Here is a 17666-nt window from a genome sequence, read left to right on the forward strand (position 1 = left end):
TTGGCAGTTTTCTGACTAAAGAAGTCATTTTTGTTAAAAGTAATTAAAATAGCTGTTGATTCCCCATAATGATCATACATTTCAAATCTTCTTGAACACTCACTTACATATTTAAAGATGATCTGACCAGATAATTTTTACTTGCTGTATAAAAGCAAAAACCTGTCTGATGGTGATCCTGGGGGGGGGTCTTTAGGTCACAAAACTAACAGGACTTTATAATATAGTATTTTTAATACAATAATGCAGTGTTTTCTTTGTCATTTTTGACAAATACATCCACAAAGTACCATAACCATATGCCACAGCTTTAAAAATGCATCAGTATCACATGCATGTATGTTTACTGTAACGTATGCTTTAAATGAAGCGAGTGAAAAGTGAATCCATGTGCAAAAGGTGTTTATTTGTAAAATCCCAATAAAGGGCCAGCAACCAAATCCAAACAGGGTAAATCCAATACACGTAATCCAAATAACAGGCGAGAGGTCAAGGCAGGCAGAGTCACAATCATAAATCCAAACAAACAGGCGAAAGATCAAGACAGGCGGCAAACAGGCAATAAATCCAATAAAACAGGCGTGAGTCAAAAACAGGCAGATACAGAGTAGCAGAAACAGATAAACAGGTAACAGATCACAAAAACAGGTAACAGGCTGGGCATACGAATGTAATATACAGCGGGGAACAGGTGTACAGGAAGTGACTTATATACAGAAACAAACAGGAAGTGTGAAGCGTGACATGGCATGATGAGTTTCAAAATAAAAGTCCAAACAGAGCAGAGAATCAAAATAAAAGTCCAAAATACAAACCTACACAGAAAACAAGCAAACACAGAACAAAACCATTACAGAACCCCCCCTCTAAAGGGCGACTCCCGGAGCCCAACATACAAATAATCAAGTCCAATAGAGGGTGGGCGGGCGGGCCAGGACCTCTTGGCAATGGCAGGGCAGTTCATGAGAGGTCCTGGGTCATGAGGCCAGGATGGTCCAGGGTCGTGGGGCCAGCATGGTCCCGGAACATAAGGCAGATGCGGGCCTCTTGGCAATGGCAGGGCAGTTCATGAGAGGTCCTGGGTCATGAGGCCAGGATGGTCCAGGGTCGTGGGGCCAGCATGGTCCCGGAACATAAGGCAGATGCGGGCCTGGGTCATGGGGCAGGCTTGGACCCGGGTCATGGGGCAGGCTTGGACCCGGGTCATGGGGCAGGCTTGGACCCGGGTCATGGGGCAGGCTTGGACCCGGGTCATGGGGCAGGCTTGGACCCGGGTCATGGGGCAGGCTTGGACCCGGGTCATGGGGCAGGCTTGGACCCGGGTCATGGGGCAGGCTTGGACCCGGGTCATGGGGCAGGCTTGGACCCGGGTCATGGGGCAGGCTTGGACCCGGGTCATGGGGCAGGCTTGGACCCGGGTCATGGGGCAGGCTTGGACCCGGGTCATGGGGCAGGCTTGGACCCGGGTCATGGGGCAGGCTTGGACCCGGGTCATGGGGCAGGCTTGGACCCGGGTCATGGGGCAGGCTTGGACCCGGGTCATGGGGCAGGCTTGGACCCGGGTCATGGGGCAGGCTTGGACCCGGGTCATGGGGCAGGCTTGGACCCGGGTCATGGGGCAGGCTTGGACCCGGGTCATGGGGCAGGCTTGGACCCGGGTCATGGGGCAGGCTTGGACCCGGGTCATGGGGCAGGCTTGGACCCGGGTCATGGGGCAGGCTTGGACCCGGGTCATGGGGCAGGCTTGGACCCGGGTCATGGGGCAGACATGGGGCTATATCATAGGGTAGGAATAGACTTTGAACACAAGGAAAGGAAGGGTCCGAGCACACTTCGGCCTCCGCCTTGGTGCCTTCTGCCTCCTTCCTGTGTCTGGGTACTACCCCCCCAAAAAAAAACTTGGGAAAGCTTCCAAGGTCCAAGGTGGTGATGTCCCAGATGGTGAATCAGAGGAGTCCTTTGAGCCAGGTGAATCAGATGAACCAGGTGAGTCAGACGGGACATGTGAATCAGGCAGGACAGATGAATCAGGCAGGACAGATGAATCAGGCAGGACAGATGAATCAGGCAGGACAGATGAATCAGGCAGGACAGATGAATCAGGCGGGACAGATGAATCAGGTGAATCAGGCGGGACAGATGAATCAGATGAGTCAGACGGAACAGGTGAATCAGGCAGAACAGACGAATCATGTGAATCAGGTGAGTCAGATGAATCGGATGGATCAGATGAATCAGACGGGACGGATGGATCAGGTGAATCAGGCAGAACAGACGAATCAGAGGAGTCGGGCAGCTCAGAGGAGTCGGGCAGCTCAGAGGAGTCGGGCAGCTCAGAGGAGTCGGGCAGCTCAGAGGAGTCGGGCAGCTCAGAGGAGTCGGGCAGCTCAGAGGAGTCGGGCAGCTCAGAGGAGTCGGGCAGCTCAGAGGAGTCGGGCAGCTCAGAGGAGTCGGGCAGCTCAGAGGAGTCGGGCAGCTCAGAGGAGTCGGGCAGCTCAGAGGAGTCGGGCAGCTCAGAGGAGTCGGGCAGCTCAGAGGAGTCGGGCAGCTCAGAGGAGTCGGGCAGCTCAGAGGAGTCGGGCAGCTCAGAGGAGTCGGGCAGCTCAGAGGAGTCGGGCAGCTCAGAGGAGTCGGGCAGCTCAGAGGAGTCGGGCAGCTCAGAGGAGTCGGGCAGCTCAGAGGAGTCGGGCAGCTCAGAGGAGTCGGGCAGCTCAGAGGAGTCGGGCAGCTCAGAGGAGTCGGGCAGCTCAGAGGAGTCGGGCAGCTCAGAGGAGTCGGGCAGCTCAGAGGAGTCGGGCAGCTCAGAGGAGTCGGGCAGCTCAGAATCAGGGTCTTGAGGAACCTCGGGAACAAACAAACAGAAGGCAGACCAAACGCACCACAGGGCCATGGCAAATTCAAGAATGTCACAGTCAATGAGGCATACCTCTGTGGCGGTTGTTTCAGGCAGGGCGGCCATCTTGATGATAGGTTCAGGGTGAACAATAGCCCTCATCAGTGCAGGTGTGGTGGTGACGATGGCCCTCTCAATCACAGGTGCTGGGATGACAGTAGCCCTCTCAAAAACAGGTGCAGAAATTGTGGTTGCTCTCACATAGACAGGTGCAGGTGTGGTGGTGGCGATGGCCCTCTCAATCACAGGTGCTGGGATGACAGTAGCTCTCTCAAAAACAGGTGCAGAAATTGGCAGGATGGCGGCCATTTTGGGATTAGGCAGGATGGCGGCCATTTTGTCAACAGGCATGGTGGCGGCCATTTTAGTAACAGGCATGGTGGCGGCCATTTTAGGAACAGACATAGACAAAAAAGGCATAACAGGGCTTGGCGTGTTGTGTGTATTCACTGGAGGTGCATCCCCAACACCCACAGTGAATGGTGAACCACACAACAAAAGAGCGTGATCGATATACATCTCAATGGTCCAGTGTGGTGTATGGAGTGGCATGGAACGGGCAATGTCTCGATCGAGTCCACAATAAAAAATGTCTTTCAGAAAAGAATCTTTGAAGTTTACCTGATATGATAGTTCACAGAAATCCTCTACATAGTTCTCAATGGGGCGGTGGTTCTGGCGGAGACAAACAAGTTGATCTGCTGGAGTCATGGTGCTGGTGGGAATTTTCAAACCTCTGCTGGATTCCGGTCCGGCTGTATATTCTGTAACGTATGCTTTAAATGAAGCGAGTGAAAAGTGAATCCATGTGCAAAAGGTGTTTATTTGTAAAATCCCAATAAAGGGCCAGCAACCAAATCCAAACAGGGTAAATCCAATACACGTAATCCAAATAACAGGCGAGAGGTCAAGGCAGGCAGAGTCACAATCATAAATCCAAACAAACAGGCGAAAGATCAAGACAGGCGGCAAACAGGCAATAAATCCAATAAAACAGGCGTGAGTCAAAAACAGGCAGATACAGAGTAGCAGAAACAGATAAACAGGTAACAGATCACAAAAACAGGTAACAGGCTGGGCATACGAATGTAATATACAGCGGGGAACAGGTGTACAGGAAGTGACTTATATACAGAAACAAACAGGAAGTGTGAAGCGTGACATGGCATGATGAGTTTCAAAATAAAAGTCCAAACAGAGCAGAGAATCAAAATAAAAGTCCAAAATACAAACCTACACAGAAAACAAGCAAACACAGAACAAAACCATTACATTTACATACATTTATTAAATATGTGGAAAACAAATATTTATGTCACATATTTATAATTAATGTTGTCCATATATGCGAGAAACCAATACTATACTGTAATATATGCAGATATATGGTATCATATATTGATGACACCAAATATTTTTTTCACATGTTTGGACATATAAATGTTCATATATGTTGTAGGCATATATTGTGTTCTCAGATAAGTCAAATATATGTATAGATATGTTGAAAACAAATATGCATGTCACATATTTATAACTAATGTTGTCCATATATGCAAAAAACCAATACTATAGTGTAATATATGCAGATACATGGCATCATATATTGATGAAACCAAATATTTTTTTCACATGTTTGGACATATAAATGTACATATATGTTGCAGGCATATATTGTGTTCTCAGATAAGTCAAATATATGTATAAATATATGTCATACTATGTAAAATATATGTACATATATGGCCATATATTACATTTTTGTATGGGTATAGATATTTCACTTCGGTTAGAAGAAAATTTGTACTGATGATTGATATGTACTGAAAATTGATATGTGTTATTTGTGTTTTGATAGATGTTTTGTCTTAATATTCTACATTAAAAGTAATGTATTTTTTATTCGGGCTACTTGCATTCATTTCGGGCTAGAGTGCCTGCTCGAAAGGCTACCAGGGATTTTGAAATTTTGCGAGCCCTGCCATGAATACAGCAAATGAAATTAATGTACATGTGACAAAAAAAGGCTGTTTATTATTCTGGCAGGTAAAAAATATGCTTGGCTGGTGGATTTTTTCATCTACCAGTCCCCGTGGCAGGTGAGCCAAAAAAAAAAAATTTCGGACCCTGACAACATCATATCACATTGTAAAGGTTTAATATCACTGCATGACATCTGATCACATATGAAGGTTTAATGTAACTTTACAACATGTAAAATCAGGTCACATTGTAAAGGTTTATAAAAATAACTATGGACTAAGAAACAGCTAACTTTTCAGCAAGACCACCCTGCAATAAATTAAGACACAGCTTTATCAGAGTCATCAGGAGCTGATCCCAAGCGTATATCTGGAAGCTGTTGGTGTATGTACTGGTAAAGTGCTTGGCGACTGTGTAATGGATGCAATATCAACCCTGTGTAAAGCTGACAAAGATGGTTGTTTCTCAGCATAGATATGTACATTTGTGCCAGCTCAACACATGAAGCAGAAGCATTGAAGCAGTTTCTCGGACAGGGTTTACAGGACTAGGCCTTAATTATATTAGGACATTTTTAGGACAAACAAACCCTACAAAAAAACAAGACTGGTGCGCATCTTGTGACAAAACAATGGCACTTATATATGTTGAGGTATGTCAGTACAAGGTGTTTTTAAATTATTGTAGCTCAAATAAGCATTTTAGCCTGGGACCAGGATAAGCCCTGTCCGAGAAACTGCACCATTGTTTTCCCATATCAGATGTAGGTTGCTTCAGGTTGAGTTGTGATTTTAAAGTGTAGTTGTGGTCAGAGACGGATGGATCCTCCCATTGTGTTTCTGCATCACAGTTTAGGAACATGTTGATTGTATCATCCTCACAGTTGTCCACTGCATCACTAAACATCAATGCATCTGTGAAAACAATATAACAATAAACATTTTTATGTTAGTATTTAAAATAAACTTGCATCATGAGAATTAATATATAAATGGCACCCATTCTTAAACAGAACAGTTTGTAAGAGAGAGATGCATTAAAAAGAGACGGTAACATTATACACACAACCTCTACCTTCAGTGTTAAATAATACATTGTTTAATAGGTCATTATCAATATCTGAATGAGGAATGAACTGACATTCTAGCATCTGAAATCTTAGTAACTTGTAGGAATCACGTGGGCTACTGTAAGAATGTAATGTACTATAATTTCTGGTTGTACTATCGTAAATATAAAAATATAGGTGGACAATTAAAACGGACTTCCCAAATCTAACTTTAGGAATGTAATGTACTATAATTTCTCGTTGTACTATCATAAATATAAAAATATAGGTAGACAATTAAAACAGACTTCACAAATCTAACTTTAGGAATGTAATGTACTATAATTTCTTGTTGTACTATCGTTAATATAAAAATATAGGTGGACAATTAAAACGGACTTCACAAATCTAACTTTAGGCGAACGAGCACATAGTTAGCTAAGATAGCTTACCTGAAACTGGCCACCTTTTCAACACCCGGTGTGGTTTAAAGTTACCGGAACATTGTAGTCGAACCATTACTTGGGATAAGGGTGTTCCTCAGTCGGCTTCCCGTCCGTTAAAATTGGTAAGAAACAAACATAAAGGCGCTTGAGTGAGCTTTTTAAGTTTAACGCGTCGCCTTCAGCCACTGCCTCAGCTGCTCATCATCTATGCGGCCGGAAGTACGTTGTCAAAATGAGCGTAATGGCGCCGCATTGGCGCTGCTGCTTTTGGTGACGTGAACTCTGGGCTACATTAAATCTGCATATAGCGCGGGAATATAATATCCTTATGAATTGAGCAGTTTAATCAACTTTTTTCACTGTGCTCCTATATTTCTTTGTGTGCTCCTAAATTTTTTCATTTAGGAGCACATGTACTCCTTGGGAAAAAGGTTAGCGTAGAGCCTGTTATTATTGCCCTTTCATCATTAAATGTTCTGCAATACTGTATGTGTACAGTAAGCTCAAGTTAAAAAAGTACAATTCCATAATCTACGTAAAGTGCTCTATTTTCATGTACTAAGGTTGTACTTAATATAGCCTACTTTTTTTGTTCTTTAGTACATTCATATGAAATATGCTAAAATGTAATTTAAAAATGTATTTAGGTACCACTTGTAATAAATTTGAACCCACCTTTGTATGAAAGATTCGTACAAGTTTACTTCAACTGGTATACATTTTTGAAATGCGAGATTAGTATGTTAAATGCATTTCTGTTGATATTCATGACATCTAAAAATAACACAGATAAGGACACCTATGTTTTTTAGATTATCTTAAGTACTAAAGAAGAAATTTTGGTATATTATGTACAAAACTAGTGTGTGAAAATAGGGCACTTTAAAGAGCAGGTGATGTGGGCTAGTGATCCCTGTATTTACATAAAATGGTCTGGGCTAAGCCCCGGATGTCCTTCAATGCTGGAAGCACCCCTGGTTACAAGCCTGTATACATTTCTGTGTGTGTGTGTGTGTGTGTGTGTGTGTGTGTGTGTGTGTGTGTGTGTGTGTGTGTGTGTGTGTGTGTGTGTGTGTGTGTGTGTGTGTGTGTGTGTGTGTGTGTGTGTGTGTCAGCAATGCTTTCACAATGCAAGGATTTAATTTCCAATGCAAGGATGCACAAGATAAAAAACATTCTAAAATGTTACATTTCACAAATCACGTTAATGACCGCACCAGAGCAAGCACACTTTTGCGGTTCCTCTGGAAGTGCATTTTCTAGTTTAAATTACAATTCTAAAAAAAATTAATAAAAAACACTGAACATGTGCAGCACAGCCGTTATAGTTGGTTCTAGGCTAGATAGAGTGGGTTATTTAAGCTTGTGATCCCTGTATTTACATAAAATGGTCTGGACTAAGCCCCGGATGTCCTTCAATGCTGGAAACACCCCTGGTTACAAGCCTGTATACATTTCTCTGTGTGTGTGTGTGTGTGTGTGTGTGTGTGTGTGTGTGTGTGTGTGTGTGTGTGTCAGGAATGCTTTCACGTATTGAAACCAAACTTTGTACATGAACTTGGGACTCCAATGTGAGGATGCACAAACTAAATCGGCGGCACCACAGCAAGCACACTTTTGCAGTTCGTCCCGAAATGCATTTTCTAGTTATTATTATTATTATTATTAAGTGTGCTTGCAAAAGCACACTTATTGTTCTTCTTAAGTTTTATTATTATTATTATTATTATTATTATTATTAAGTGTGCTTGCAAAAGCACACTTATTGTTCTTCTTAAGTTTATGTATTATTTTTCCCGGGTAGATTTTTTTGGCCAGCTCTAGCTACTAGACCGTTTGACGCAGAGACACCGTTCAAACTTTAAAATGTTCGGGCAGTAAGTTGCTTGAGAAGATGAAGTCACAGATCGATGTCGTTCTTCCGCCATATTGGATAGAACACAAAACCTTAAAAAAGTTTCACAGGTCACAAATTTTGTCCAAACTTCACGAAAATCGACGTACACGATCCTTGGACAAAGCCTCACAAAAGTTACTAGAAGGATTTTTGATTTTCGGAAGCGTTTGCCCGTCACAGCCCAAACTAAATGTGCGTCGACACCGCCAAAACAGGAAGTAGTTTATATCTCAGGAACGCTTTCACGTATTGAAACCAAACTTTGTACATGAATTTGGGTCTCCATTGTGAGGATGCACAACATCAAAAGAACAAATTTTTTTCAAAAATGTTACGCCGCCAAACAGGAAGTAGTTTATATCTCAGGAACACTTTAACGTATTGAAACCAAACTTTGTACATGAACTTGGGTCTCCAATGTGAGGATGCACAACATCAAAAGAACACATTTTTTTCAAAAATTTTACGCCGTCAAACAGGAAGTAGTTTATATCTCAGGAACGCTTTAACGTATTGAAACCAAACTTTGTACATGAACTTGGGTCTCCAATGTGAGGATGCACAACATCAAAAGAACACATTTTTTTCAAAAATTTTACGCCGTCAAACAGGAAGTAGTTTATATCTCAGGAACGCTTTAACGTATTGAAACCAAACTTTGTACATGAACTTGGGTCTCCAATGTGAGGATGCACAAACTAAATCGGCGGCACCAGAGCAAGCACACTTTTGCAGTTCGTCCCGAAATGCATTTTCTAGTTATTTTTATTATTTTTCCCGGGTAGATTTTTTTGGCCAGCTCTAGCGACTAGACCGTTTGACACAGAGACACCGTTCAAACTTTAAAATGTTCGGGCAGTACCGGTGTATGTTGCTTGAGAAGATGACGTCACAGAACCATGTCGTTCTTCCACCATATTGGATAGAACACAAAACCTTAAAAAAGTTTCACAGGTCACAAATTTTGTCGAAACTTCATGAAATTCCACGTACACGATCCTTGGACCAAGCCTCACAAAAGTTACTAGAAGGATTTTTGATTTTCGGAAGCATTTGCCCATCACAGACCTAAATATACCTATGGCGTAGTCGCCAAACAGGAAGTAGTTCAAATCTCAATATGTCTGTAACATTTATTAACCAAAAATTTTATATGAACTCTTGACTCCAATGTGAAGATGCCCAAGATAAAAAAAACATTGCAGAAACATGTCTATATTATGTTATTTCCACTTTAAAATGTCCAATTAAAACCTGTGTAAAAATAAAAATGTCATTAGCTTTCACCAGTAGAGGGCAGCCCAAGCGTGTTTAATTGCCTTCACACGTGACTAGACCGAAACTAAGTGCGTGCCTATTAAAAACTATATATACTGAGGATTATTTGATACTAAATCCGATGTAATATTAATATTTCTCATATACGTTTGTTTACAAAACTGCAAATGGATTTTATATTCTGAAGGCGTGAATCAACGCGAGCTCTCTGGAGAACGTGCAGTCTCACATACAGGTATGTTTCGGGGATTCAGACGTAAAACCCTTTCTTTTATTTCAGTAATATATTGCATGACAAGTTTAATTCCCTTTTTCATCAATGTAATACATTGTAAATGTATTAGTTTGTAAAGACGCGTCAGTTTCGCGTCCTCGCGTAACAGTGATCGTTTGGCATCGGCTCTATAACAGCTGCATGGTTTAAATGATTGTGAATTGACGCGAAAAAGTGTCACTTAACCTTAAATCATGCATGTGATGCCAAGTGTATTTAAACAGTCAAGACTTTGAGAAATTTATGACACATTAAAACACAGCTTGCCACAGCTAGAAGACTGCGTATATGCCATTTACATAATCTTCAGATAAGAAAAGCTATATATCTAAATCGTATGCTTAACTAACGGGAACACGATTGCATTATGCTGTCAATCATTATGCTGTCAATCACTCAGCGAAGCATTGATTTCACATGGAAAGCAAAAGGACAGGGTCGCAATCTTGATGTGCGTGCATCTTTTGCATGAAATGCAGAGCGCGAGTCACCCCTTCACGTGTATTCGCGCTTTGCCGCGTCAAGATGCGAAGACTGACAGTGGCGAGTTAAGAGACCACAGACTCTATGGCTGTTTTAACTTTATTTATTGTATTTCCAGCTTACAATAACAACTCCTTTTCCGACAGTTGTTGTCTGATATGTCGGCTCAATTATGACTTGCTTATCCACAATGACATTAGACGTCTTAATAAAGGAAATGATTTTTGTGAACTAGCTGGCGTTTCTCCGAAGTTCAAAGCAGACAAAGGCTCCAGAAGGCTCAAATATTATGTGAGTCATCGTTCTCACACAAGAGTGCAATTTAAACGAGTAAGTTAATCGCCTATCGCTCACAGCCCAGCACCTGCACCACTGTATGCGTATCGCGCTGACAAACATACACCTGATTTAACTGCCCTGACGAAATCTAAAAGTATAATTTCTCTTATTAGAAGCTAGCTTAATGTTTGCCAGTTATTAAGATGGCGGTTGTAGTTTTAATAGAGGTCGTGAAATAATTGCATTGACAAAACTGCATAAAACAATGTTATGTTCCATATTATAAACTTTTGGTTATGTGTACTTAAGTGAGTAAATAAATTAAATTCTCAATGAGTGTGATATGGCTCTTATTTACCCCTTTAAATGTAGAATAAAGCTTACTCGGGTATCTTACAATGCACTTATGTTGTTATGCAGTTTTAAAATGCAAAATACGAACATGTCTGGATGTAGATAAAGCCTACTTGGTCATATTACAATGCACAAGTTTTGTTGTATGCAGTTTGAAAATACATGTTTGTAGAAAAAGTATATTGTACAATGCACTGATTTTGTTGTTATGCAGTTTCAAAATACAACATGAGTATGTTTAAATGTATATGTAGTCATCATCACTGATGTATCTCTGGCCCTCATGACACACTAATTGAACAGCCCTGTCGTAGACGCTCAACACACAATCATATTCATAAATAGTAAAGAAATGCAATGATATTAGGCTATCAGTGCTGCTGTCGCGCTTTCCTATCGCTTATTTTAAAAATGAGCTTATGATCAATAAAATGCAGCTTTTATCTGCTGCTTTTGGTGACGTGAACTCTGGCCTACATTAAAGGTGCAGTGTGTAATTTTTAGAAGGATCTCTTGACAGAAATGCAAAATAATATACAAAACTATATTATCAGGGGTGTATAAAGACCTTTCATAATGAACCGTTATCTTTTTATTACTTTAGAATGAGACGTTTTTATCTACATACACCGAGGGTCCCCCTCCATGGAAGTCGCCATTTTGTGCCACCATGTTTCTACAGTCTTAACGGACAAACTTTTTTATTACGTTGTCTCCAATCATGACATGTTTGTCTGGTGGTGGCTACCGTAGCTTCTCTATGCATTTCAAAAGCAAGGGGTGAGCTGTGAACTGAGCATGCAACATGGATTCAGCCAGTCGAGCGACTCGACCGTATGTATTTTAAATAGCAGATTCTACACTTGCGAGAATACTTTGATTAGTGGGTGGAAGTAATTACACATAAATGAGCACATACTTTTGAAAGAAAACATGGGTTTTTGCTAAGAATTAACTCAAAAAAGTACACAGTGGAGCTTTAAGTACTAAAGAAGAATTTTTGGTATATTATGTACAAAACTAGTGTGTGAAAATAGAGCACTTTAAAGGGATTGTTCACCCAAAATTTAAATTATTTAAATTACAATTCTAATTTATTAGAAAACACTGAACATGTGCAGCACAGCCATTATAATTGGTTCTAGGCTAGCTAGAGCAGGTGATGTAGGCTAGTGATCCCTGTATTTACATAAAATGGTCTGGGCTAAGCCCCGGATGTCCTTCAATGCTGGAAACACCCCTGGTTACAAGCCTGTGTACATTGTGTGTGTGTGTGTGTGTGTGTGTGTGTGTGTGTGTGTGTGTCTCAGCAATGCTTTCACAATGCAAGGATTTGATTTCCAATACAAGGATGCACAAGATAAAAAAATATTCTAAAATTTTACATTTCACAAATCACGTTAGTGACCGCACCAGAGCAAGCACACTTTTGCAGTTCGTCCCGAAATGCATTTTCTAGTTATTATTATTCCCGGGTAGATTTTGTGTCAGCTCTAGCGACTAGACCGTTTGACACAGAGACACCGTTCAAACTTTAAAATGTTCGGGCAGTACCGGTGTAAGTTGCTTGAGAATATGAAGTCACAGATCCATGTCGTTCGTCCGCCATATTGGATAGAACAGAAAACCTTAAAAAAGTTTCACAGGTCATAAATTTTGTCCAAACTTCACGAAACTCGACGTACACGATCCTTGGACCAAGCCTCACAAAAGTTACTAGAAGGATTTTTGATTTTCGGAAGCGTTTGTCCGTCACAGCCCAAACTAAATGTGCGTCGACGCCGCCAAAACAGGAAGTAGTTTATATCTCAATATGTCTGTAACATTTCTTAACCAAATTTTTTATATGAACTGGGGACTCCAATGTGAAGATGCCCAAGATAAAAAAAACATTGCAGTAACATGTCTATATTATGTTATTTCCACTTTAAAATGTCCAATTGAACCCTCTGTAAAAATAAAATTTCAATGAGACTTTACCACTAGAGGGCAGCCTTTACGTTCAAAAGTGGTTTCACACAGAATGTAAAGCTAGTGTGTCAGCCATCTTTAGAAGCTAAGCTAATAGGCTATTGCTCCGTGGAAAAGTTTGAATAACAATGGCGGAATGTAGTTTTAAGGTTAAAATGGTTTTCGAAGAGTTGTTGAGAGAATCGGGTGTTCCTTTAAGAGCCACAATACAGCGAAGAGCTGAGGAAGAGAAAGCAGAGAAGCCCGGAGAAGAGGCGGCAGCCTCAGACTCTGCTGCGAGCCCGTGGAGGACGCAGTAACCTCGGCTGCCACCCAAGCTTCGTATCGTATATGGACAGCGGAGTCCTGGATACATATTTTTAGAATCGTAAACTTCATCTTATTCACTATACAGTATGCGGTTTCGGCCGCAGCCTGCCTGTGTGAACACGGTATTGAAAAACTATATATATTGAGCATTATTTCATACTAAATCCGATGGAATATTAATATTTCTCATATATGTTAGTGCACAAAACTGCAAATGGATTTTATATTCTGAATGCTTGAATCAACGCGAGCTCTCTGGAGAATGTGCATTTTCACATACAGGTAGGAATTATATGATTCAGACATATTTTAATCCCTTTTTTTTATTTCAGTGATATATGGCATGACAAGTTTAATTCCCTTTTTCATCAATGTAACACATTGTAAACGTATTAGTTTGTAAAGACGCGTACGATTCGCGCGCGTCAGTATGATCGTGTCCTCGCTCGCGTAGCCGTGATCGTTTGGCGTCGGCTCTAATACATACGACTGGATTGTCTCATGCGTCTTTTGATTTGCTGTGTTAAATGCATGTCTGTCCATAATTACATTCTTTACAGGCAAGCAGATTTCCTCAAATTTCTTTAATAGTGTGTCTGGATCTTCCGGGTCTTCCCCTGCCTCAAAAGTAAACGTGTCATATTTATCCTGGGCATCGGGACCGGCGAGATTCAAAAATGTGTATGCTTTCACCTTAAGGGCGATTTATAGTCGTGCGTAGGTGCTACGCCGTAGCTACGGCGTAGGCTATCCGTAGCCTGTGCGTAGCTCTGCGTAGCCTGACGCGCAGCTCACAAAATTCCTAACAGCGCGTCAGACCTACGCAGACCGCAAGCTCTGTGATTGGTCCACCAGAACCCCTCCCGTCAGGTAAAAAAAACTGCGTCATAGGTATTTCCGGTTGAGACGGTGAAAACAAAGATGAGCCAAGTTGAGGAGTGATTTAACTAAAACTGCAACATAAGTCGCTGTTTATTTACTTACATCATTGCTGGTCTTTTCAAATTATACACAAGTTGCTATTTTTTCTTCGTTTGTGGGTTAACTTGCTTAGCTTCTTCTTCTGTGACGACTTCTGCTGCTACTGTGGTTACACGCGTGATTACTGCCAACCAGCGGTTTCGCGTGTCTTTGCACGTCGACGCGGACGGCGACGCACAAGTATAAATGAAAACCGACGCGGAACCTACGCCGTCGCTGCTACGCCGTAGGACCTACGCACGACTATAAATCGCCCTTTAGCCGTTGCTGTTGAAAGACCGGCGATGCTGTATATCCGCCATTCGCGTTTAAACTTTGTCCAGCTGTCAGCGATATTCTCGTCAAAAACCAAGGGGTCGATTTTGCGAAGTCCTTGTGCCATCGTTATAGCAGGCTGACTTCTGACACCATGTAGATGGATGCATATAAATCACATACAACTTAGTAGCGTTACTGAGTGAACCTCTTTATTTACTAAACCCGCATACATGTGTATCCCACACTGCTTCCGGGTCCCCGCATACGCCACTGCTTACGAACCATGACGGGGGTCACAACAACCATAAATATGATCTACATGTCCCACATTCCCAAATAGCATGCAAAAATGTCCCTGGATCTGATCTGCATTTCCAGCATATATTGTTGGGCATAATTTCCAATGTGTAAAGTTTAGCAGGAGTGAAGTGCCACCTATGTATTAAATGTACTGAGTAAATGTACCCTTGCGCCTCTCTTATATATTTATTGGAATGTGACAAAACTTGACACCAATCCTCTTTACCAATGATACAATTCTGCCAGATGTTCCTCAAATTTAGTTGACCCAGATTTCTAAAAATCCTTTCTTTGTATTGGTCTTAAGTAATATTCTAATTTTCTGAGATACTGAATTTGGGATTTTCCTTAGTTGTCAGTTATAATCAGTCTGAGTGTAATGAATTAATATAATTTACAAGTTCCACTTTTTGAATAGAATTAGTGAAATAAATAAACATTTTGATGATATTCTAATTATGTGACCAGCAACTGTAAATAGCTACTGGCACATGCTAACCAGATAAACCCTGCTGACTTATTACTGTGTGCTTAGACATTCACCACTAGGTGGCAAAAGTGTCAATGGGCTGAAATTGTTTTCACAAACATCTGTCATTAATCAAAGTAACAAATTAACTGCTGGTTTTTCAGACATACATTTAAAACATTCAAGAACAAAAAATAAACGATTTAAATAGGTAAAATGAACTACAGAGTACAGGCCTTTTCCAAACAAGGAATCCATTACAAAAAATAAATCTATTGAAAATTAAAAACTATTAAAATGTGTAAATATTAAAGTTAATAAATAACATTAATAAAACATATAAAAAATAAATAAATTCTAACACTGGCAACAAAATGCACTTGGCTTACTACCTAGCCTTGCTCTTTTGCTCAATAATTGAATCAATAAATTAATAAATAAGCAGCTTTATTGTAGTAATGTGGTAGGGAATTTTATTATGGTAGCGCTGCTATTGTTAGTTACGTTACTTGGTTCTTTTATTCTTTTCATCAAATCACTTTAATGTTTTGGATCAAAGTTTATTTTTCTTTAAGTAGCCTAATTAAAGTCAGTGGTGCTGTGTCTCTCAGACTGTCCTCAGGTAAGATCTACTGAGGTGTACTGGACAACAACAAGGGGAGCTTAGTCTACAACTGGGAGATATCATCAATTTCATGCAGAAAACTAATGATGGTTACTTTCTCACACTGGTAGAGCACTGTCATGTTTGTTTTCTAAATGACAAAGGTCTAAATCAGTCTGAAAGTTACAGTATGTGAGTTTGCATGCTTATTCTCATCTCTGCTCTAGTGTTCATGGAAGGCTGGAGAGTACAAGATGGATAGTGGGGCTGGTGCTCCATATGTGTTGTAGAGGTCACCAATAAGCACATGCAGAGACGTCACCTTCGACAGAGGCATCATGTACCACAGACAGTGACACCTCTCATAAAACAACAGAACAGGAACCTTAAAGAAAAAAACACAACATGCTTTATATAATACAGTTGATTCTGATTAACTTAATTTTTAGATACTGTGCACAAGTAACTAAGTACTTGATGTCCAATCCCTTTTCCATGTTTTTTCGTGCCTTTGGCCTGTGATCTGGGATAGGCTGCAGCACTCACTGTGATCCCCAATTATAAATAAGTGGTATAAAGAATGGAGTGATTGTTTCAAATAATATAATTTTTAATTCAATTAATTGCCTTCAATGTCATTTGGTCTTTTTTGTCTGATTTTATATAAAAACAGTAATCTAACCTCTTTCTTGGCACGGGCTTTAATAAAGATTAAAATTATTACTGGCAATACTTGACACTGTTTTTTTTTTCATTTAATAGCTACCTTTATACTAAAGGTTGTGATGAAAATAAATTAACTTATAGGGAATACATTTGTTCTAATTAATTATCATGTATTCTAAAGGGCAGTTTCAATGTAAAAATAAACTAGTTTTGTTATGCCTTAGTAGTAGGTAGTACTTCTACACCAATATTCTTTTTGTTTTGTATTCTTTCATTTGACAAGAAACCACAAGACATATAAGTCAAATACATTACAGCAGTTGAGATTTTATTTAGCCTATTAATGACGTTAAGATAGTCTAAACTTATCTTTATGTTTATGTAGTCTTAACCCAGATGATTTGTGGAATATTTCTAGTTCATTGAAAGTTTTTTGGTTGACTTTGGTTCATCATTATTTTGGTTTGTCTAATGCCCTGTGTTTTCTTTATTACAGAGGACATTTCAAATGAAATTAATATAATAGTATTATATCAACGCTCTTGTCTACATCACTAAACTGTCGTTGGACGTCACTACGTCTAAACCAATTACATGCAGCTGCAGGTAAACCAATAGTTGCAGAGCATTTTAGGGCAAGTCGAAACCAATAAGAGGTGAATAGAATTGGGCATGCACTGCTGACCAGTACTCAGTGCAGGGTTGGTAGAGTAGAGACAGCATATTGCATGTGGTGTCCAGACCAAGAGGAGACAGTGAAACATGTATTGCTTGTTTGTCCTAAATATCAGAGTCACAGGGAGCAGTGGAAAGATCAGTTACAAAGAGCAGGATGCTCAGGCTTTAGTTTAGCTGCAGTTCTGAGACCTGGAGTAAGGCTAGGGGAACTGATCAGGTTCCTTAAGAGTGCAGGGCTATATGTGAGAATATGAATATCTCTTCTGACGATTTTTTATTATTTTTTAACAATATATTATTATTAATTATTACTATAATAATAATAATAATAATAATAAAAATATTTTTCTCCCACTAAGTATTTGGGAATATTTTTCAAAGAATTGACGCCTCGACCTGCATTGGCAATACATTGATCTGTGGGTGGCGGTATGCTGCACTATGTGTAACCCGCATTAAACCGAAAGAAGAAGTAGAAGAAGTAAGAAATAGGAG

General features: G+C 40.5%; 1 protein-coding gene across 1 annotated transcript; it reads right to left on the reverse strand.

The window, feature by feature from the left end:
• Positions 1 to 1879: 1879 nt before the first annotated feature.
• Positions 1880 to 6569, reverse strand: LOC135751927 (uncharacterized). The gene is made up of 2 exons (XM_065270202.2): positions 6377 to 6569; positions 1880 to 5790 (listed from the first exon to the last, which is right to left on the reverse strand). The coding sequence occupies exon 2, from the start codon at positions 3602 to 3604 to the stop codon at positions 1880 to 1882; it is 1725 nt and encodes a 574-aa protein (XP_065126274.2). The 5' UTR covers positions 3605 to 5790; positions 6377 to 6569.
• Positions 6570 to 17666: the final 11097 nt, after the last annotated feature.

This window comes from Paramisgurnus dabryanus, chromosome 7, assembly GCF_030506205.2.
Source record: "Paramisgurnus dabryanus chromosome 7, PD_genome_1.1, whole genome shotgun sequence".
Taxonomy (NCBI): domain Eukaryota; kingdom Metazoa; phylum Chordata; class Actinopteri; order Cypriniformes; family Cobitidae; genus Paramisgurnus; species Paramisgurnus dabryanus.